Raw genomic sequence first — 23,297 nt, forward strand, 5'->3', positions numbered from 1 at the left:
CTGGTATACGGTTGTCTCTGGTGGTTTACTTCGGTCCTTCCTGGCAGGAGGGGTGGGGGTGGGGGGGACATCTTTAAAGATGTGTATCCTGCTGCAGGGTGTGTGGGAAGGGGCAGAGAGCTTTTCTTGTATGTGCTTTTCTGTTGTTGCCTTCAGCTCAAAATAATCCTCATGCCCATGTGGCCTCTCTGGGGCTGGAATATTTTGCCATCCTTCAACACCTTGTATGTGATTTGCAAATCCGTGTCTATTGAACTGAATTAAGCTGAAAGCAAAAGCTACCTGCTGTTTTCTAACTGGAGTCTGCTAAATAATTTACCCTGCATAGCGGAATAAATAGATGGAAAGCTTTGTGAGCTTCAGACAGAGCCCAGAGGAAAGATACTGGCTGAGCTGGGAGGTTTGGGCTTTTCAGTTGGCTTTGCTTCTGCTTGGCCTGCGGGGATCACTTCATCTTCCTTTCAGGCAGTTGGGGAGATACAATCAAGTGATGGCTAGAAAAACACTGAGTAAAGTTTAAAGCGTGATACAGATACAAGATGCTATTACTTCCTGTACAAGCTCTAGTAGCAAAAGTTTATGATGAACATCTAGTATAAACATTGGCTCACTAGTCTTAGATACTGTTTACTACCAAATAAGTAAGCCGTAATATTCGTGTAATACTTCCTCACAGGTATGAATTAGGAGCTGCTCTGTTTATTGGATGGGCAGGAGCTTCACTCTGCATAATTGGTGGTGTCATATTCTGCTTTTCAATATCTGACAACAACAAACCCCCCAGGTATGAAAAAGAGACAGACATGACCTGTTAAAATGATTACAGGTAGGGCAAATTATAGATAGCTCACATGATTCTTAGAAATGTCAAAAAACTAGAATTAGTAAAAGGAACATATAGCAAATATGATATTAAATATAATAAATACAGTGAATAGAATGTATAGTTCATAAAAGTTAATTTAAAAAAAAACAGAGCTCGTCCTGCTTACGTTTCTGAGCCATTTCTGTAAGCAGGATAGGTCTTACTGTGGGGCATATTCTTCACCTTGGCATCATCATTTTCACATAGGCAGAAATTACCGATGAAGGTCACTACGGTCCCCTACGATCTGGGAAGAGGAGGTTTAAGAGTAAAACTGAACTAATGAACAGCCACGAGTTTCTTCTGCTGAGATTCACATTGACACACTAACTGTTGAGAAATGACAGTGAGATATTTAGGGGGTGTGGGGGGGTGCGTGATAGAGGAGGAGAGAAAGCTAGCTAAAAGTAATCAGGGAGGGCCTGAAACTTAGCTGGGACAGCAGCAGGGGGAATGGTTTCTGCCTTCCATGTAAAATAGGAGCTACCAAACTGTGTTTTGCCTTGCAGGATGGGATATGCATACAATGGTGCCACATCCGTTCTGTCTTCTCGGACAAAGTATCCTGGTGCAGAAGGAGATTTTAAAACCACAAACCCTTCAAAACAGTTTGATAAAAATGCTTATGTCTGAAAAGAGCACTGCTGCAAGCTGTCTTATAAAAGTGAACTGTTCACACAATGATCCCCTCAAAGCCCTCCTCTAATCCGCACTCAAACTATTTTTAAAATATGAATTTGGAGAATTTTCTGATTGTATGGATGTAAATGTTCTAATCATTTTCTGTTGAGGCTTTCTATAAAAAAATAAACAGGTTATTTACAGGATTTGTATATATTTTATACACTTACAGAACATGTATTTAGCACCGAGGGATCAAGTATTTGTAACATAGCCTCTCCTTAATCGTTCAGACATGGCATTCCTTGTCCTCATTCCTTGTTTCTTTTCCTATATTAAACAGAAGGTGTGTAAGGAGTGTGTCTTGTGAATGGTGGGAGGGCAGTCTGAGACAGTTCTCAAAGGATGTTTGAGTTGAATGGACAGGTTACTGGTTGTGTAGCGATGACTCTTGCTTTTTTTTTTTTTTTTAAGATTTTTATTTATTCATGAGAGACACAGAAAGAGAGAGGCAGAGACACAAGCAGAGGGAGAAGCAGGCTCCATGCAGGGAGCCTGACGTGGGACTCGATCCTAGGTCTCCAGGATCAGGCCCTGGGCTGAAGGTGGCACTAAACCGCTGAGCCACCCAGAGATCCCTGACTCCTGCTTTCTGACACCTGTTTGTCACCCAGTGTGATTCTCAGTGAACCGCTCAAGGAAAGGCTAATGGGGCTGAGACATCAGTGCCCATTGCCTGGCATGTCCACCTTAAAGAGCTGATTAGGCTTCTCTGATACAGAAAGCTGGAATACTGGGCTGGAATGTCAGCATGAGCCCAGCTAGAGATGCTGGTCATGGCTGAAGTTGTAGCCAGCTGAGGAAGGTCCCAGAGCCTGTATGGCACCTGCCTGGCTCAGAACCGATGGGCAAGTTCTGGTGCGTCTCTGGGGGCCCTGTGTGTACAACCAGGCTGGGTAATGGAGAGACTGACCATTTTTCAAGGTACTTTAATTGAACATAGCCATGCAAGACTTAAAAGGGAAAAATATTATTTGGAGATGTTCAATGGGACGAGGAAATGAACAAGTTTGTTACTAAAAAAATTATATATGTGAATATATAATATGTAATATCTATAAAAATATATATAAATATGAAATAGTAAATATAAGAATATAAAAATATATAATACAATATATATAATGTATTATATATATATATCTATCTTCTAGGGACACAAATGAACTAAAAGCCACAAGGAAGTTTAGATGCCCTGTGTGGGGGCAGGATTTTATGAGTATGTGTTTAAAACCAAGTGTTTTCAGAGCTGCACCGGTGAAGGTGATGTTCAGGTTGTACTGACGTGTTCTAGCTCCTGAAGAATTTAGTGGGAGGACAGGGTGAACGGACAGGAAAGCTCTGTCAGGAACCACAAAGATGTTAGCTGTGCATCAGTGAGGGGAAATACAAGGTCCAAACAAAATCGAAACAACCACATCTCCAAGGACAGTGCCGTAGGACTAAAGAAATGAGAGGAGTGACCTTTGTGACACAGATGCCAACTTAATTTCTATACTGGGTCTGCTTAGCAGAAGCTCATCCCATTTCTCTCACCCCTTTCCGTCAAGTGTGAAGACCAGGGGGCAGACATGGAGCTTGGAATGGAGACCTGGATAACACTTGGTCTTGCACTTTCTAGTTGTATGCCCCCTTGGCAAGTTACTTCCTAATTCTACATTTTCCACATCTTCAGGATGAGGATTATGATAATCACCGTGTCCCAAAGTTGTTCTGATGAATGAATGATGCATGCTACAAAAGCAAAACAGACCCAAGTAGCTCAATAAACATCTGTTGGAAAAGTACCTGAGGGAGTGCAGTGTGGCCTGGGTGCCTTCTTAGGCTCAGAGTGGCTTGGGTGTGTTGCTTATCCCTGTCCTACTACATGAAAATTTGATTTGGCGTTTATTCGGGCTCTTATGTAGAACATGAGTACGTTCAGGATGTCATGTGGCACAGCTAACAGGGCAAGCCTAACCCACCAACAAGGTCAGCGTAGCTCAGAACTCATCCTTAATAACTCAGCCTCAGTCACAATGATGTAATGGAGGGCTTTACTTGAAAGAGATCCAGAACCCAACAGACCATTAGTTAAAATGTTGCTTTGGAGGGGGAACAATACAGATAGTACCACGAAGTATAGAAAAATGTGGAAAAGTGGAAAACCAGTTTATATGAACTTTCTGACCACTGACAACTGTTAAGAACAGAACTAATTAGTTTTGAGGTACTTTATAATAATGGGTTGGGCATTCAAAAAAAAAAAAAAACCAACCTACATACACATAGGAATTCAGCAATGTTCTTTCCTATTCATGTTCTGATAAATTAATTGACATTGAAAACAGCTACATTTTATTCGTAAAATATCCAAGGTAAGGATTATACTGCAGAAATGGTAAAGTTCTAAAATAATTGATAACAACATGCTTAACAGCTCAAAGCTGTATGTGGTATACGTATTTCTGGAAAATGTATTTAATGTGGGCCTATTTTTAAATTTAATACGGGCTATATTTTTATAATTCTAAATTTACTTCTATATGAAAAATAACCAAGCTACTGTGAAAATTTCACTGATTCCACTATTTCACTTGTAAGTGTACTAACAGAATTTTGTAATAAAACACTTCCAGTGTGATAATGGACATAAATATATATATATATATAAAAAAAGTTTTAATTCAAACCAAAACCTGTAAGTTTTAAAAAAATTCACTTAAAAACTACTTGAAAAAATACACTTAAACACTAGAGTACCGTTATGAAGAAAACACTTTTTATGACTTCAATGACACATTACTTTTAAGCAGCAGAAGTCTTAAATGACTCTCTATGCTTCAAAATACTGTTGAAAGTTTTTGTTTTTCAGGACTGAATTAGGTGCTGTTCAAGAGACCCTGGTTCTTTGAATCAGCTTCCTTGTTATTGGGGGAAATGCTGTAAGGCAGGAGTGCTCGGATCTTGTGGGCAGATGACGAATCCTGTTGGTGTTGGGACTCTCTGACTCCCAGGCTCTGGTTACACATCTGAAGAGTCACTCCAATCCGTCACAGTTACTAGGCTGCTTTTCAGTGTGCTGGATTCATCTTGAAGACCTGTGGAGGGAGAAAGACATGGAGGAAGGGGAGCTTCAATGATCAGACCGGCCTAGAAGAATCCGTCCTCTGTCGCTCTGTGTCTGGTCTACGGGCTAGTCCACACAACCCAGCTCCCGCAGGCTGTGGAGGAGGCTCCAGTGCAGTCTGACCATGAAACAGTCACACTCCCAGGATACCCTCATGGGACCCTTGTCCAGAGGCTTCCACTCAGCATCTCTCCTTCCCTGGTTCAGCACCTGGATAGGATCCTTAGCTGTGCTAATAGGACGTTTTGTTGTTGTTACTGACTCTGAGTGACAGGTGTAAAGAAAGGAGAATGAAATTATAAGAAGCCCAGTGGAAATGAAATGGTAAATACAGATCTTCCCAGGGTAGATGAGCTTCAGTATGAAGTTCGTTAAGAAGGATCTTGAGTCCCTAAACCGTACCACGTGGAGACTTCTACTTGAATTCTGCCTCTAGACTGGTTTTCTTTGGAGGGGCATGAGTTCAGGGCCAGGGGAGAAGAGGAAGGAAAGGTATTCCGAGCGTCCTCTTGGCCCTGTGTTCCGACGGTCACTGTACTGTGCACAGCCTGGTAGGTTCTGTCAGAAAAACACTTCTGACAGCACAGATAACCTAGTGATGGGCACAGCATGGAAGTAAAGGCACGACTCATGTCCTGCAGGGAAGGAAAGACACAGCAGTGGCTCATCTTACAAAGTGAGGGGGCAAGAGATCCTGCTAAAAATGGAAGAGACAGATGAAGAGGTTTGCACGTATTCATTTAAAGTTACAGATCGGGGGCGCCTGGGTGGCTCAGTGGTTGAGCATCTGCCTTTGGCTCAGGTCGTGATCCCGGGGTTCTGGGATTGAGTCGTACATCGGGCTCCCTGCAGGGAGCCTGCTTCTCTCTCTGCCTCTGTCTCTGCCTCTCTCTTTGTCTCTCAAGAATAAATAAAATCTTAAAAAAATCATATTTCATAATTAAATATATTGAGAGTTCATAATTAAATATATTGAGAGTTAAGTCACTGGACTTAGCCAGACCCTAGGACTCATCCAGGAACGGTATCAACTCTTGGTTTCATTTGTAATTCATCCCACTAGCAACAATGTGGCAAGAGAAATCTTTCTTCCAAGGAAATAAAGGAAAACATTTAATAGTGTAAACAGGTTAATACAGGAAGACTGCCAGAAGAACGGCCTCATTCAGCTGTAGGATCAAAAATTTTAATTTCTGCAAGGCAGCTGCATGAAGAAAATATTTGTATGGACATTTTCAAAACCAATGTGAAAATATAAAGACTAAAGATTAGGTCCAAATTAAATATGTACACAGATTAAAGGACTTTAAAAAGGAATAAATATGCACAAAGCACACAATATAACAAGTATGCCTTGTGCAAACATCAAGATATTTGTTATACCAACAGTGTTTCTGCTTGATGATATTTTAACATAGCTTAATTAGATAGTTATAAAGATGAAACAAATAACTGGAAAATGGACTGAGCTTCAAGACACTAAAGCAGCAAACCTTCTCCCTTTGGCCCCTTCAGATTAGATGCACTCCAGGCATTTGGCACTTGAGTAGAATTTGACTCATTCTTCACAGGTAGAGGTGCCTTCTGTTCTTGCCCAGTTTTTTTCCCCAGAGATTTATCTTCTTCCAAGGATGATATGTCCCAGTCATCATCATCCACATCTGTGCACTGAAAGAAATACATGGAGAATAAGGAGTGCTTTTCTTCTATCTTTTCTTTCTTCTTTCTTTCTTTCTTTCTTCTTTTTTCTTTCTTTCTTTCTTTCTGATTTTATTTATTCATGAGAGACACAGAAAGAGAGGCAGAGACATAGGCAGAGGGAGAAGCAGGCTCCCTGTGGGGACCCTGGGATCATGACCTGAGCCAAAGGCAGATGCTCAACTACTAAGCCACCCAGGTGCCCCTGTAATGAGTGTTTCTTAAAAATGCAGCACATGTTAGTGCCCCTTGGTCATTTTTTGGCTAGACTGAGCTGCTGACACTAATTTGAAGTTGGGGAATCTCAGAGGATCCCTGTCTGGTCATTTCTAGAGAGCAAAGAAACAAATTTGGAAAGCTGTGTGTTTTTTTTTTTTATAAGATTTTATTTACTTATTCATGAGACACACAGAGAGGGAGAGGCAGAGACATAGGTAGAGGGAGAAGCAGGCTCCACACAGGGAGCCTGACGTGGAACTCGATCCTGGGTCTCTACCCAGGCTGTGCGAAAGCTGTGTTTTTAAAGCAGGTGGAACCACCTCTTTTATTAGTTTCTTGCCATGGGGATGTACAGGTTTCCTACCTACTCCACCAGCCATAAATTTAGAAAATCCCAGAAACAGGGTGCTCCCCAAGTAGGAGTGAGGCTGGGTTTGGGGCTCTGACCTATGGGATGATCTGACATTGAACTGCAGGGTGACATCCCACAAGGGCCTATCTGAAAGTAGCACACATTTCTACCTCGCCCTTTCTAAGGAAGACACATTAGCTTTCTCTTGAATGATGATGACTTCCTGTCATTTTTGGCTTGTACAACACTGATGGCACTAACTAATGAAAGCAGGACATAATGCTTTGGACTTACCAATAAACAAAAGAGTTAAATCTTAGGGGCACCGGGGTGGCTCAGTGGTTGAGTGTCTGTCTGTCTTTGGCTCAGGTCGTGGTCCCAGGATCCTGGGATCGAGTCCCACATCAGGATCCCCACAGGGAGCCTGCTTCTCCCTCTGCCTATGTCTCTGCCTCTCTCTCTGTGTGTCTCTTGTGAATAAATAAAATCTTTAAAAAAAGAAAAGTTAAATCTCAGAAACTAGTGACTATGACTCAAAGACCCGGTCAACGCAGATGAGCTGCCCCCAGAAATACAACAGGATCTCTCCCTCCATGGAAACCCTTCTGATATCTTAGGGGTTGGACCTTCTCATAATGTGTCAGGACCTCTCCTCCACTCAGGGAGGAGAGCTCAGGCTCCGCCCTCATGTCTGATGGATTTCTCCACCAACTCTAGCGCCTAAGTGAGGCTAAGCACTGAAAAGTCCTTATTCTACTGCCAGGTCATGTGGTGGACCCGGATCTGAGGCCCCAGGTTCTAGCCAGTCACAGGTTTCTTTGTGCAAGCTACCTAACACTTATACCTGTCAAGCCAGACATGTGACAGGAGTTTGAAAACCTGTAAAACTGGGTAAGCACAGGGTGCCTTCTTGCCCATTATCATTTCAGTATCTTTGATTCCCTATGGCATGGAAAGAAATACAATAACACTGCAAACTAGATACAGTACAAATCTCAACTGCTGCTATACTAAATAATTATATTTGTTTTACATTTCACTACAAGAAGGGCAATTATGGAATATTTGTTAAAAGATGAATTTCTTGGTGCATATTTAGCAAGCAAAAATGATTTCACCTTTAGTTCTTCTTTTAATTCTTTTTTGATGAACGCCTCGGCAACATTAATCCCTCCAACTGGCTTATTTACATTTCTGTGATTTGAGACCGTCTTTTCAACTTTTTCAATTAGTGTTTTAATGGAGGTTCCTATGTGACCAAGAGAAAAGAGGTACAGTTCTAAAAAAAAAAAATCATTATCTTTCTTTGATTCTAAAATAACCTGAAAAAGCCACTTTGAAAGAGTCTGAACTTTGCAAATAATCATATTTATTAAATTAAAATCAACTGATGTATTTTGGTGGTTGAAAAAAGTTACATTAATACATGTAATAATTTCTTTTAGAAAAAAATCATGATCCCCTACACTAGAAGCAATAAAATGTTCATTTTAAATCAAAGAAGGATGGTCTCATTCAAGCTGTGATCAGAAACTTTAATTTCAGTGAGGCAGTCTGTATGAGTGGAATATTCCTGTGGGTATTTTCAAAAGCAATATTTTAAAATTAGTTATATCTTACAGATTAAATAGGTGAATATGAATTGTATATAATAAATTAATTATATCAGATATGTTTAAAATATGTAATTTTCCAACTTTATTAAACAGAATTTTTTTTTTTTTTTTTTTAAGAAATGACCCTTAACTCCAACTTCCCCTTTGGCAAATTATTGACAGTGCATCACTTGGATCTTATGTTCCTTTAGAATTGCCCCATCTCCCAAGGTAGCACAGAGTGTGAGAACAGCCAGCCGTTCCTTGTGTGTGGGTTGAACTGTGTCCCTCCACATTCAAGTGATGATGTCCTCACCCCCAGTATTTCAGAATGTGACCTTATTTGGAGATAAGGCCTTTAAAGAGGGAATCAAATTAAAGTGAGTTCATTGGGGTGGTCCCTAATCCAGTATGACTGATGTCCTTATAAAAATGGGAAATTTGGACACAGATGCACGAACAGGGGGAGGGGGATGTAATGAGACATAGGGAGCAGATGGTCATCTCCAAGCCAAGGACAGAGGCTTAGACTAGATCTTTCCCTCCTAACCCTCACAAAGAACCAACCTTGTCACCCTTGATTTTGGCCTTGTAGCTCCTGGAATGGAGACAAATTTCTGTTTTATGCCACAAGGCATGTAGGACTTTGGTCCAACAGCCCTAGGAAATGAATACACGTAGGCATCCCCAACTCTTTCCTCTCCTTCCACTTGAGCATCAATACTGGCTAAGCCCTGTGTGTGTGTCTTTCTTAGGCAGCAGTGGCGGTTGGGTTAGCCCCATCCTCTCCCTGAGTGCTTTCCCAGCTCCTGCTCCCAAGGCTTGATGCTCCAGTTGGGAACCACTGTCCTGAACAAAATTTCCAGAAAGATTCTCGATAACCAGAGCTCACCTGTGGGCTTTGGAGAAATATCAGAATCCTCAATTTCACTTCCCTCCGTCCAGTCAGTATCACTTTTGACAATGTTCTTTCCAAAGCCACTCTTGTTGCTTTTGGAGGACTGCACCGGAAGTAGGTCTGGGGATGCGCATGCCTGGAGGAAGTCATCTGCGTCCAATTCTTCCTCTGAACTGAATGGAGGAGTCCTAAATAAATGAAAACCCAAGCAGGGGCCCCGTTTTTGCATTTCAGGATTTGGGGGAAAGAAATCTTTTCTGCAGTCCAATGATTCCATCTTTTAAAATAGCATCATTACGTATAATAGCACTGCACTTTACAAAGTGCTTTTACCTACACATCCCATTTGCTTCATCACATGACTTAGCATCCCATTTTAAAGTGGGTGGGGGAACGGGCCAGATGGAGGATGGGCACTCAGGAGGGCACTTGTTGGGATGAGCACTGGGTGTTGTATGGAAGTGATGAATCACTAAATTCTACTCCTGAAACCAATATTGTGCTGTTAAGTAACTAGAATTTAAATAAAAACTAAAAAAAAAAAATTTAAAGTCAATTGTCTAGGCAGAATGCACATATGGCTGACAGTAGCATGTGCACTTGGAAATTGTTGGGTGAGTGCTTTTTTTTTTTTCCCACAGTTAAAAAAGAAGAATTTAAAAGAATGAAAAATAAAGTGAGATAGAAGTTCAGAGCAGTGTACATTCATTTAAGAATATTCTTTGAGCACTTAAATTCCAGACTTAATAACAATGTTCAGTTATACTACATCCCATGAAATAAGGCTCTTCCTATGAGGTTATGTACACAAAAAGTGCTTTTGAAAGATAAATCATTTATTGTCTCCAGTATATTTTATTTATACTGTCTCGACTATATATCACAATGCCTCAAGAAGAGATACTTATAGCATTAGTGTCTCCAGAAAAAGTCAATGATGAAATTCAGTTATAATGAGTTTCACTTATAATTAATAACAATAATATACCTATAATTTATTAAGTCCCCATGTGCCATGCCCTGAGGCCAAGCTCTTTCCTTTTTAAACATACAGCTTTTTATTTTTATCTATTTTACATTTTTTGTTTTTTTTTCTTTTTTTTAAATTTTTTAAATTTATTTATGATAGTCACAGAGAGAGAGAAAGAGGCAGAGACACAGGCAGAGGGAGAAGCAGGCTCCATGCACCAGGAGCCCGACGTGGGATTCGATCCCGGATCTCCAGGATCACGCCCTGGGCCAAAGGCAGGCGCCAAACTGCTGCGCTACCCAGGGATCCCTATTTTACATTTTTTAAAAAGTAGACTCCATGCCCAATGTGGGGCTTGAATGCACGACCCTGAGATCCAGAGTCGTGTGCTCCACCAACTGAGCCAGCCAGGTGCCCCAGACCCTTTTCATATATTCTTTTTTTTTTTTTACCCTTTTCATATATTCTTAATTTGTACAACCATCCTGTGAAAAAGGCAGCATTGTCCCATTGAACAGATAAGAAAACATGCTTTAGCAGGTAAGCAACTGAATCAGTGGCATACTGTTTATGACTGACTAGGATTCTTAGTATCCTAAGAAGGCCTAAGACGTAAGGTCTAGGGCCATGATCAACTTCTACAAGGGGTGAGATACTACAATATCATCTGACTACACTATCAGGGACCCAGCCACTGAAAGACAACATGATTCATTTAATTTACTGTGCTTATTGAAAATTATGGGACCCTAAAGTGAATGATGGAAAGGATGCTGGGTGGTCCCACTTCTTAGTGGGGGCCACAAGATGATAAGTGCTTTGACTTACATAAAATCTGATAAAGAAACAAAGACATGTCACAAAGGAATAACAAATTAATTATGATGTTTAATATGTAGGGCTTTGGGGATCCCTGGGTGGCGCAGCGGTTTGGCGCCTGCCTTTGGCCCAGGGCGCGATCCTGGAGACCCGGGATCGAATCCCACGTCAGGCTCCCGGTGCATGGAGCCTGCTTCTCCTTCTGCCTGTGTCTCTGCCTCTCTCTCTCTCTCTCTCTGACTATCATAAATAAATAAAAGAAAATTAAAAAAAAATATGTAGGGCTTTATTTTATTTATTTATTTTTTTAAGTAGGGCTTTAGTTAATTGTGGTACACATACTAATTTACAATAAAACGAATGTTCAGTGGAAGGAACTTTTTAAATGACCTCTCCCCACTCCCAAGTACTCACGTAACAGTTGAAGATTTTCTGGGAAAATGATCTTCAACGATATTTTTCTTAATTCTAAAAAACAACAGAAAGCCGTTTCTAAACAGCATGGGTGAATAATGTAATTTAATATAAATTTCTATGGAATTGGGGAGTCTCGCTTTTGAACACACGCTAAAGCAGATGAACAACAACAAGTGTGTTGGTACCAGTAATGGGCTGGCAGGGACTGTAAGCATGACTCTCTGCTGGGGCAAACACTGTTGTGAGTTAAATGTCTGTGTCCCCCTAAAATCTACACATTGAAGCCCTAACCCCCAAGGTGATGCTCTCTGGAGGTTGGGCCTTTGGGAGGTGATTACATTTGTTTGAGGTCATGAGGGTGGCGCTCCCATAAAGGGATTAGTGTCCTTTTAAGAAGAGGAAGACGGATCAGACCTCTCTCTCCCTGCCATGGGGGACACAATGAGAAGGTGGCCATCTGCAAGCCTAGAAAGCAAGCTGCCACCAGAACCTGACCTTACTGCATGTTGATTTCAGACTTCCAATCTCCAGAAGTGTGAGAAAACACATTTTTGTTGTTTAATACCACTTGGTCTGTGGTATTTTGTTATGGCCACCCAAGCTGACTAGGATAAACATTAATACAGACATGTTAGGATTGAATCTACTTACTTTGGAGCAGATGTCTTATCAGTAAAGACAGGTCTTTGTCTAATCAGTGGTCTGCTTCGGGGCGGAAGCTGTTTCGCCTTTGGTATCTCTCCAGTTGAAAGGGTATCCATTTGAGAAGCACTGTACTTATCTGGAATAGTAGTGTCATAAATGAGTCTCCATGGCCTTTATGAACAGTGAGTGAAAAGCACAAGAAAATACTACAATACTGTCTTCACTGACAGTTGAAACCAAAAGTCCATCTCTTGGGTCTAGAGTCCACACTATAGGCATTTTTAAAAATAAAAATAAAATCCAAGACCAACAAATGATGACTCCAACAGTATTAGACTTGCCAATCAAGTAGTCTGCGAACCATTTAAAACTGTGAAAGCTGATAGGATGTCATTCCTATGCACAGAAATGAAATGGCAGTCGGTAACAGGCTTACCCAAGGACAGTAAGGTTCTCTCTTCAATTTTACAGCTGACCTCATGTTCAAGGAATTCTCGAATTTGCTGAATATTGGGTATCTGTCTTTCTTGTTCATGTCTTGCTGATTCTACCATTCTTAGCACCCTACCGAAGTGATCACTTGGAATACCACGTATATCCTGAAGAAATCAAATGTTAAACTAATTATCCTGGGGTGGTCTTCATTTCATGAACGTTTGTCAGCATAAACTGTACCAAGCTTTTGTCCCTAATTGCTGCATGTGAGGTAAGGGACACCCCAACATAGAACACACGATCTGGCCTCAAAAGGAGCTCCCAGAGCAGTGGGACAGAGGGTGTGTGTGTGTGTGTGTGTGTGAGAGAGAGAGAGAGAGAGAGTGAGAGAGAGAGAGTGTTCATGACTGGTTAGTGGTGCCAGGCTGTGAGTGCCCATGACCCAATGCACAGAGGGGTGTGTATACGTGTGTATGTGTGTATACTAATCAACAATGCAAAGTGGGCCATCAGGATAGAATGAGTCATAAGGACAGAACACACATCCCTTCTCTTCTCTGATCCTTTCCTACTGAGAAAACAAAATACAACACAGCCAGCAAACGTTCCTGAAATGAGCGAGCTTACCGCATTAATCCCCAAAGTTTCCAGTTTCTCTAGCAAACTCTGCTCCAGGACTCTCCTTATCTCCTTGGTGAGGGAGGGGTTACTCTTTAAAGCTTTCCTTAACTGGATCTTGTTATTTAATTTCTGTTCAGTCTCCTTTCCTGAAATAAGGTTTACGAAGTATGTTAAAAAAGTTAAATACATAAAGTCTCTCAGCAGAAACTGGCAAAACACCACTTTAAAACAGCAAGCAAGCATTTTGTAATGTGTTAAAGTTTTTGGACTCTTACCATTCGGCACAATATATAATGCAAGAGTATCACAACTTTTAAAACTGTCTTAAGTTGGCTTCAAAACTTCGGCGCCTTTAAAGACTCTTTCTTGACCACTTAACTGAATTATTACCAGGTAAAATAATGCAAGAGAAATGCCTCTATAGAAGCACAGTAGAAAAAACAAATTCCTTAGAAATTCAGTGGCTCAACCTAAAATTATTTTACTACTTTCTGAAGAATTCCTTTCCTAAATTGTTAGAATTTATGTATCATTTTTGAAGAAGCCCATGTATATATATATTTTAGAGATTTTATTTATTTATTCATGAGAGACACACAGAGAGAGACAGAGACGTAGGCAGAGGGAGAAGCAGGCTCTCTGCGAGGAGCCTGATGCCAGACTCAAGCCCCAGAACCCTGGGACCATGACCTGAGCCCAAGGCAGATGCTTAATCACTGAACCACCCAGGTGTCCCAGGAGCCTGATGTATATCAAATAGTTAGGTTTTTATTTAATTAATGCAGTAGTTTATATAAAATTTCAAAATATGAAATTATCCCTCCCAAAATATTTACCAAAATGAAAATGAGGTTAACAAGAGTCTTAGGAAAAGTATATTCTGTTTAAAACAATCTATAATTAAGGGCAAAGAAAAAATAATTGGTCAGATTCTCCTAACTTTTCCTTCCTTGTTCCTATTTCATTCCCCCACTAAAAAAATGTTGAGTTCAAGAGCGTTTGGAAAAGGGGTGTGGCTACATGACCCTGAAGGATGGAGTCCTAGGTCAAAGCAGAGGGAGGGCTTGATGTAAGAGGCTCCCTACTGGGTTGTTCAGACCCTTCATGAACATCCAAAGCCAGATCTGGAGAATGCAAAAACAGGGCTGCCATTCTGGAGTCTAGTCTCCAGGCATGGGCGTTTCACCCAAAAGGTGAGGCCAAGTGCCAGCACCTAGTAGGGCGGGAGTGACAAGGACCACCTATTCTGAGGCACAGCCTCGCCCACCACAGTAGATGGGAGTTTTAGGGACCCACAGCATTCGATTGTCAGAATAAGCACACAAAATGCCCCACATTTCAGACATTCTCCAAACCCTAGTTCAACTCCAGCAGTGAAGAGTATTACTGTTCAGGGGCGCCTGGGTGGCTCAGTTGGTTAAGCATCTGCCTTTGGCTCAGGTCATGACCCCAGGGTCCTGGAATCAAGCCTCATGTCCCTCTGGCTTCCTGCTCAACGGAGAGGCTGCTTCTCCCTCTCCTTCTGCCCTCCCTCCTGCTCATGCTCTCTCTCGCTCTCTCAAATATATAAATAAAATATTTTTTTTAAAAAAGAATATTTCTGTTAATAGATGGTTTTGCTAGGGCAAAGTTAGTCAAATTACTGTGTGTACATTAAATAAAAGCTGAAGTCCTACAACGATAATGCTTTTCTATAATTTGGCACTGCAGCTTGTTAAACTGGAATCATGAAATTTTATAAGCTTATGTATTTTTTAATTTATTTTCTATAAGCTTATGTATTAATAAAAATCAGAAATAATCTTAAATTTTATATTTTCAGCATTCATGCTGCTTTCTCACCAATGTTTTCCAGTATTCTGGAGCCACGTTAAAAAAAAAAAAAAAAAAAAGCACTTCTGAAGGCACCTGGGTGGCTCAGTCAACTGGGTACCTGACCCTTGATTTCAGCTCAGGTCATAATCTCAGGATCTTGGGATGAAGCTGTGTATCAGCTCTGCATCAGCATCTGCATCATCTCTCTCCTTCTGCCCCTCCCCCCATCCTCTCTTTTTCTTCCAAATAAATAAATAAAATCTTAAAAAAAAAAAAAAAAAAAACCACTCTGTCCTAGGAACAATACATCAAAATCTAGAGAGCTCAGCTGCAGCCATGGCCGTGCCGCTGGCTTTGGCTTGCTGGTTAGTCATCAAGTGTACAACTATCTAAGGCTAAAAAACGAGAAGAGGTACCAAGAGATTGCTTGGGAGTCCTGGCGCTACCACAGAAATAGACACACCTATCCACCCTGTTTACACAAAGGGAATTTTTTGGCCAGTACCCAGGATATAAAAGGAAATGCATGGACACACAGCCAGAGAGGCTCCAGGCTCTGATTGCTCCAGGACGGGTCAAGCGAACTAAATTTGGGTTCATCCTCAACCCTGATGACAAGCTCATTCTGGTGCAGGAGTTTCCCAAAATGACTGCAAATTAAACATTTCCCTCTGCCCTCAGATTCACTTTATATGTTGACACTTGTTTTGGATTCATTTATGAATAATTAGAAAACTCTTCATAGGCAAGACTCTTAACAAGACTTAGCCTGGCCAGTGGAAGCAAGAGAAATAATATAGAAAGGACAGGAAAAAAAAAAGTTTTTAATGTAAAGGTAGAATTAATCCCTGGAAAGTCAATCACAACTGAAGATTTGAATCAAAGCATATATTGCTCACCAAGATCAATAGGACAAAACTTTCTAGAGATCAGCATTTCCCCTAAATAAAAAATTTAAAGCATACCCAGGCAGGTGGCTAATGCACAAGAGCCCACACAAATGATCATTTATATCAAACATACAACATACCATTTTAGGTGAGCAAATAATAACAGCACAAAGCAAAGAGTAAAAAATAACCAAAACAGAATTTCTGAGTCAGAAGAGACTTCATCAACTAGTAAGCGATCTTCTCATTTTTCACATGAGGACACTAAAACCAGAAAGGTAAAGAGACTGCTCCAAAGGCACCCTGCTAGTCCTGGACCAGCCTGCCTCTCTCGATCCCTTTGTTCTTTGCATTAAACTACAGAAAGTGAAAGCCTGGACTTTAGTTTCAGCCCTGTCCCTAATTAAGATCAACAGCTTGGAGCAATCTCCCAATCCTCCTGTGTTTCAAGTTTCTGAACAATGAAACTCCTGGCCTTCCCATTCTAATATCCTACAGAACAGCAAGATCAAATATGTCTCCCCAGGACTGTCAAAAAGTAAGGGCAATACTTCTGGGTAACAGCCACAGTGCTTTGTGAACCACTGCCAAAATGTAGCTAGACAGGCATTATCTGCAAAATGTTAGCACAGCTGAGGAATTTATTGATAGTAATTAATCTGCTGCCAGCATGCTGGCTCCGTGGAGGCACTGAAGGATTCATATGGTCACTGGCTTCTGTAACAGTGTGCTTGGGACTCAGGGCTTTCTAGTGGCCCTCAGCCCTCATCCTGTCTCCCATTAGGGCTGTGTCTGAACACATGGAGGGTGGCAAAGATTATTTTCTTTCCCAATCTGATTCTCCGTACGGGACGACCACCAGTGATGGTGTTTGCTGCCAATGATCCCAGACTCATACCTTACATGATCTGGATAGAAGAATTCTAAAACACAGGCTAAGGGCACCTGGATGGCTCAGTACAAGATTCTGGAGTCCCGGGACCAAGTCCCACATCGGGCTCCCTGCATGGAGCCTGCTTCTCCCTCTGCCTGTGTCTCTGCCTCTCTCTCTCTCTGTGTGTCTCGCATGAATAAATAAAGTAAAACCTTAAAAAAAAAAAGCACAGGCAAAATGATGCAGTGGATAGAAGTGGGGCCCCAAGTGGTGACAATGGACAGTTAGGATGGTCTCTTAGAATCTGACTTTTTTTTTTAATGAGTGTGAACCATATGACTTGAGACTCCAATTTTGAAACTTTGGACCTCCTGACACATTTCATAGATTCTGCAGAGAATAAGATGTTAAATGGAAAATAAACATCGTGTAGATATTATGGATGTGCTGGATTTAGTCACTTCTCAATTTGTAGCCTTATTAAAAAATAATTTGGAAAAAGTCATCCAGAGACCCCAGAAGTTACAATAAATATTAAAAATTTACCTGTTGGAATATTTAATTTTAATTCTCTTCCTAACACAAATTGTAAAACCAGAGTTCACATAAATATTAACAATTTGCTTTCTCCTGAAGAGGTGATATGTGGTGAAGCACCATTGTTAAGGAGAAAACAATAAATAGATTCAAGTATAACTGTTTTAGGATTTACATATCTGGCATTAGAAAATACTCTTAATAATGGGGAATTATTTTCATAAACTTCAAAAATTAATTGACAGAAAAGCATTTTGAGAGCTGCTGAATAAAATGAGTAAGCCACAACAACTTTATCTTCCCAAACCTTGGACAGCTCTCAAATTTCACCATAAAGACATTATTCTGGGGCACCTGAGTGGCTCAGTCAGGTAAGTCTCTGACTCTTGATTTCAGCTCAGGTTATGATCTCAGGGGCATGGGATCGAGCCCCGTGTCAGGCTCTGCACTGGGTGTGGAGCCTGCTTGAGATTCTTTCTCTCTCTGCACCTCCCCTACCATCTGTGTTTGAGCTCTCTAATAAATAAATAAATCTCTTTTTCTTAAAAAAAAAAAAAAGACATTACTCTGCACATAAGTATTCTACATTGAGAGCTTAGATACTATGATTTTCTTGTTATTAAAATAATTTTGAAATGGGCAGTTCACCCTCTCATCTAATAGAGTCAAGGTGTGAGAAGTAATTACTGTGCTGGGAACATTTTTGTATTATGTGGTATACAACGAATTCACGTCGGCTTGTCATCAGACCAGAAAACATCTGCGTTGACATAGGACTTACATTTTTCCCCCAAGTTCCCTGACACAGGAAGGTCTTGTTCACATGCTAAGAATACAGCAAAGCAGGGGAAAATGTAACAGCATGATAAAGGAATAAAGGTGATAGAATACTACAGATGGATTAAAAACATAATCTCCCAAACCTAAACGTCTCCCCTAATTTTGATATGCTGTGATAAAAACCACTGGATCCTAATTTCAAGGCTTGGCTTTTAGCACCTGAATAGAATCCATGCAGGTAGAAACCCTGATGGAGCCTTGGTTACCTTTTTCTTCTTCTGAAAGTTCTTCTATGGGCTCCAGTATGTGCGATGAGAATGACTGCTCTATTAACGAGGAGAAATAAGAATAGTACAAACAGGACAACAGCAAAGTAAAATTAGTTTCCTTTCAAACAATTTTGAAAGCTATAGTTGCACAGTATTTTACTCATGCCTACAACAGCAGGATTTGCTGGGGGAAAATGCAGGCAGTCTGTTAGGCCTGGATCCTTTTGCAGGTATCTGCTCTCTCCATGTATTTTCCATTAGCTCCCCTCTCGGGAAAGGATATTTTCAAATGACGGCGTCCAGTTTGTCACTCAGCAACCTCGTGCCTGATGGGATTTCGAGGCACAAGGACACAACTACAAAAGATCTTCTTCACTTATCCCCCAAAATACTTTCCTTATAAAATATTTTGATCAGGTGGCTAGAGAGAAAATTAATGAAACTATTTCAACTCCCAAGGGTAAAACCATTACAAAATGCCCGAGGCCCTAGGATTCCCCCTCTTGCTAGCCCCAGGGTCTTCAGGTGGGAGGACCAGGAGGATGGTGAAGGACATGTGGCCCCAGGGTCAGTAGCAGGACTAGGACCCTATTCTTATAGACCTCTGCATCCCTAAACCACAGTTCAACACCAGCTTCTGCTCCTGGAGAGCCACCAGGGCGAGGCCGCGGACAGATGACACGTGAAGATAGGCTGTCCCCAATCCCATCCCAGAACAATGCCCGGGGAGGCGAGGCCTCTGGGTGATTTCCCAGGGCAAATGTGACTGTGCACAGGCAAATGCACGGACAGCATGGATAAAGCCAATCGCCACCCTATCAACAGAGGGAAAGTTCCTTCCTGGGGAGGATCAGGTTTCAACTATCAGACAGTCAGGCTTTAGAGGTGGGATAAAATGCAACCAGAAGTCTAGCTGAGGAAGTGCATGCTTCGCTCATCTTCAGCTTGGAGACTCTGAAGTTCTAGCTCTTAATTGACCAAAGGGTATTTCTGGAACTCTGCTTTAGGCATCAACAAACATATGTGCACACATATAGGTATACACAAATAAACGCATGTTATACTTAAGTGCACGTAAACAGGCTCTGATAGCTTGTTAGCCACCCAGTCTACCTGACATTGACTAGGAGAAAAGCATTTTAAACTGCTTTCCAGGGCAGCCCAGGTGGCTCAGCGGTTTAGTGCCGCCTTCAGCCCAGGGCATGATCCTGGAGGCCCGGGATCGAGTCCCACGTCGGGCTCCCTGCATGGAGCCTGCTTCGCCCTCTGCCTGTCTCTTTCTCTCTCTCTCCCCATGTTTCTCATGAATAAATAAATAAAATCTTTAAAATAAATAAATAAACTGCTTTATAAATAAAATAACAGTTATTTATTAAAATAAATAAACTGAATGAACATTCAGAACACAGCCTACTAGGAAACAATAGCTTACTTTAATTGTGAAGCATGAACATGATCATACAAAGAGCATTTAATTCCATCCATGCACCACAGCTATGGAACATCAGAAATGTGCTTTCAAATTTGTTATCTGGCATCAAGATTTTCAAATTATATAAAGAAAAAAAACCCATAGCTATGTGTGGTGATGGATGTTAACTAGACTCTATGGTGATCCTTTCACAATATATACAAGTATCATTGTACTTGCAATCATTTTATTGTATTGTAATCATTATGCTGTACACCTGACCTAATATGTTGTATATCAGTTATATCTCAATTAAAGAATTAGGGCACCTGGGTGGCTCGGTCAGTTCAGCATCTGCCTTCGGCTCAGGTCATGCTCCCAGGGTCCTGGAATGAAGCCCTGTACCTGCTCTGTGGGGAGCCTGCTTCTCCCTCTTCCCCTCCCTTTTCTCACATACACTCACTCTCTCTCAAATAAATAAAATCTTTTAAAAAAATAAAGAATTAAAAAAGTAAAATTATACAAATAGACTATTTACTAATTTGAACCGCTGAAAAGAGGGATTTTAGGAGGATAGCTAATTTCCATTTTTTAACAGTCACATTTTTTTTTTAAGATTTTGATTTATTTGTTCATGAGAGACACAGAAAGAGACAGGCAGAGGGAGAAGCAGACTCCATGCAGGGAGCCCAATGTGGGACTCGATGCCTGGGACTCCAGGATCACGCCCTGGGCAGAAGGCAGACGCATTCAACCGCTGAGCCATCCAGGTGTCCCACATGGTTTATATTTTATTGTACTTTATGAAAATGACAAAAATAAAGTTATGAGGAAAAGCTCTATAAAATCTCCCCAAAACATCATATGCATATTTGTTATCATTATAAGGATAGCACTAGGATTTATTTCACTTGAGTCAAGACAAAGCATCAAAATTGTGACCTCAGCTGCTGTGGGGAAGATGGTGGGGTTCTGTGGCCAGGGGGGAACCCAGGCTCTTACTATGAAGGCTGAGGAAGTGAGGTACCCCAGACCCCAGCCCCCTAAACTAGCAAACTGATGTCCAAATGTGGAGTGAAGGGCCTGTCGTTGTTATGCTTTGTAAGCCACAGGTCCAACCTCCAAGTGACCCAGTTCTTGTCCTAAGTTGAGATCTTTAGGCTGAGAGCTGACGGACTCGAAGACTTGAGTCTCTCCCCTCTGAACTCTCCAAAGGCTTCCAGAAAAATCCTTATGTTAGTCTCCTACCATTACCTCCAGAAAATGACCTCCCAGGTCTGTACCGAGTCCTCTCTGGTGCTAGCTGGCCGAGTTACACTTTGTCAGCCCTCTCCTAGATGCTAACATTGGCCAGTGCTTGCTCAGTGGTTTCTGTTCCAAAGGTCTCGCTTCAGTTGATCCTTACCATCCATGGCCCATGATAGTAGCCATTACTGTTCTCCCATTTGGCAGACAAGGAAACCCAAACCTATGGCTTCATGAGTCAACTGTGAATCCAGACTGTCTGCTTCCCTTCAGAGTCCAGACTCTTGGCCACAAAACCTCGGTGCCTTCCTGCTGGCAATTGTGGGGTATATCTTCCAGGCTACTCTAAATGGCACTGTCAGTGTGAGCTCACTGTGTTCTTAACCCTTCCCTCATTCTTGCCTGGTCACTTGCACCTGCACTTTTCTACCAGTTCCACGGAACTGCTGGTATGTCTGCTCCCTCCTATTTCAAAACCTCAACCCCAATTCCTAGGTGGTGACTCTCACATAGGCCACCACTCTCAATCCTCAGTCAGTCTCTCCAGCTCTAATCCTTTTTGAGTACACTCCTGTCAGGCTCAGCCTCCCCAAGCCCAGTCCTACAGTCCAGCCATGCCCTGCCTCAAGAACATTCAGCAGCTATGTAAGGCCAGAAGAATGGCCCAAACAGCTACCCTGGCACATGTTGCCTGCCGTAAAGAGTCTCAACCAACCTTACTTCCCTCAGATCTCTTCTGTATACCCTATGCTCAGCCCAATAATTCTTGGGCACCATTCTTTCACATCTAATACCTTCCTGTTACCTTTTGCTTCTATTTTTTGCTTTGTCTGAGTGGAAAGGAGCAGCCTATACCCTGCTGCCTCTCTGGGACAACCCACATCTTATAACTGATCACTCAATCCCAGGAAATTCTGAAGAGCCCATCCCAGCTCTAAAGCTCCCGGTGAGATCTGCAGAGGCCTCTGCAGCAGTGCATCTGGGTTCAGCGTCCCCTGCCACCCACTGCTGCTTCTCTCACAGGGATTGTCTAAGAGCATGCCCAATAAATATCTACCTGCAAATCTCCACCTCACAGTCTTATTTTCCTGGGAACCCAACCTAAGACAGTTTTCATGGTAAAGAGCCTCATCAGGCTCTGAGATGGAACAAAAGGAAAGACTGGTAGGTAACTGAGCTAAATAATGTTATGCAATACAGACTAACACTCCCCACCCCCCTACCTCCACCCCCTACAGTTGGGGATACTGCCATGGGTGGGGGCGGGGGGCAGGTCAGTGGGTCCCTGTACAAGCCTCCTCCTTGCTCCTGCCCATTGAGATGCTCACAAATCAGCTCAGATCCCAATCCAAAGGCTGCAGGCCTCATGCCAGGTCTGGCTGGCATTTAAAACTAGCACTTTAATCCCAGCAGATGCCAGCAAGGGGGCATGGCTGGTTCACGCAGCCCAGCTCCAATCAGGGCAAAGTCCATAAGGAACACAGTGCTTTGGAGCTGATGGATTTGTCAGGACTCTTGAATTAACTCCAGACAGCTAAACATACCTACTATAGGAGTCCTTTATTGGGTGCCAGAAATATGAAGCAAAGGAAATGTAGTCCTCCTATACTGTCACACAAAAGGCTAATGATAACAAAGTAGACAAAAAAAGAAAAGAAACTATAACACCTTGAAGTACAGAGAAGTGGCCAGCAATGCATGAGAAAAATAAACCCTGAAAAAGAAGGCAAGAGAGAGACTTTAGACCTGACAGAAAGAATATGAACAGAGAGCACTTGCCAGGGGACATTTTCTTGTGATTCAATATTAAAGCAAACTTACATAGGTCCCACCACATTTTACCTGTGCTGCTGGCCCAGAGGGAGGACACCCACATGTCCTAAACACTTGTACATAATAAAGCCCAATAAGTGAGGAGTTTACGCGTTACATAGTGGGAGCACATGTTCAACGGTATTAACCTTCCTGAGATGACCTCAGGAAAAAAAGCAAAGGGTAATAAACACCATCACGAATCCATCAATGAACAAAAAAGGATGGTTACAAAAGGCCATGATAATATGAGCCCCAATATTTCTGAATGCACAAAGTCTGACTTGACCGTGGAATTAAGTCTAACTCAATAGCTACATAGCAAAACGGAATGAAGTAA

At 41.7% G+C, this 23,297-nt stretch overlaps 2 protein-coding genes across 8 annotated transcripts in view; one reads left to right on the top strand and one right to left on the bottom strand.

Annotated features, from left to right (window-relative positions):
• Positions 1-1,692, top strand: part of CLDN10 (claudin 10) — a 127,221-nt gene extending 125,529 nt beyond the window's left edge. For all 3 annotated transcript variants that reach the window (XM_055335578.1, XM_055335580.1, XM_055335577.1), the window contains exons 4-5: positions 677-784; positions 1,375-1,692. In XM_055335578.1, coding sequence (XP_055191553.1) covers positions 677-784; positions 1,375-1,498 — 232 coding nt within the window. In that variant the 3' untranslated portion in view covers positions 1,499-1,692. The remainder of the gene's footprint in view (positions 1-676; positions 785-1,374) is intronic.
• Positions 1,693-3,565: 1,873 nt separating this feature from the next.
• DZIP1 (DAZ interacting zinc finger protein 1) overlaps positions 3,566-23,297 on the bottom strand; it is a 55,492-nt gene continuing 35,760 nt past the window's right edge. For 3 of the 5 annotated variants that reach the window (XM_055335936.1, XM_055335937.1, XM_055335938.1), the window contains 9 exons: positions 18,487-18,546; positions 13,331-13,470; positions 12,705-12,867; positions 12,275-12,404; positions 11,621-11,674; positions 9,412-9,605; positions 8,043-8,173; positions 6,149-6,323; positions 3,566-4,626 (listed from right to left, as the gene is read on the bottom strand). In XM_055335936.1, coding sequence (XP_055191911.1) covers positions 4,550-4,626; positions 6,149-6,323; positions 8,043-8,173; positions 9,412-9,605; positions 11,621-11,674; positions 12,275-12,404; positions 12,705-12,867; positions 13,331-13,470; positions 18,487-18,546 — 1,124 coding nt within the window. In that variant the 3' untranslated portion in view covers positions 3,566-4,549. The remainder of the gene's footprint in view (positions 4,627-6,148; positions 6,324-8,042; positions 8,174-9,411; positions 9,606-11,620; positions 11,675-12,274; positions 12,405-12,704; positions 12,868-13,330; positions 13,471-18,486; positions 18,547-23,297) is intronic. The other 2 variants (XM_055335939.1, XM_055335940.1) reach the window with 2 other exon arrangements.

The sequence above is a fragment of the Nyctereutes procyonoides genome, unplaced genomic scaffold (assembly GCF_905146905.1).
Source record: "Nyctereutes procyonoides isolate TBG_1078 unplaced genomic scaffold, NYPRO_anot_genome, whole genome shotgun sequence".
Classification (NCBI taxonomy): Eukaryota; Metazoa; Chordata; class Mammalia; order Carnivora; family Canidae; genus Nyctereutes; species Nyctereutes procyonoides.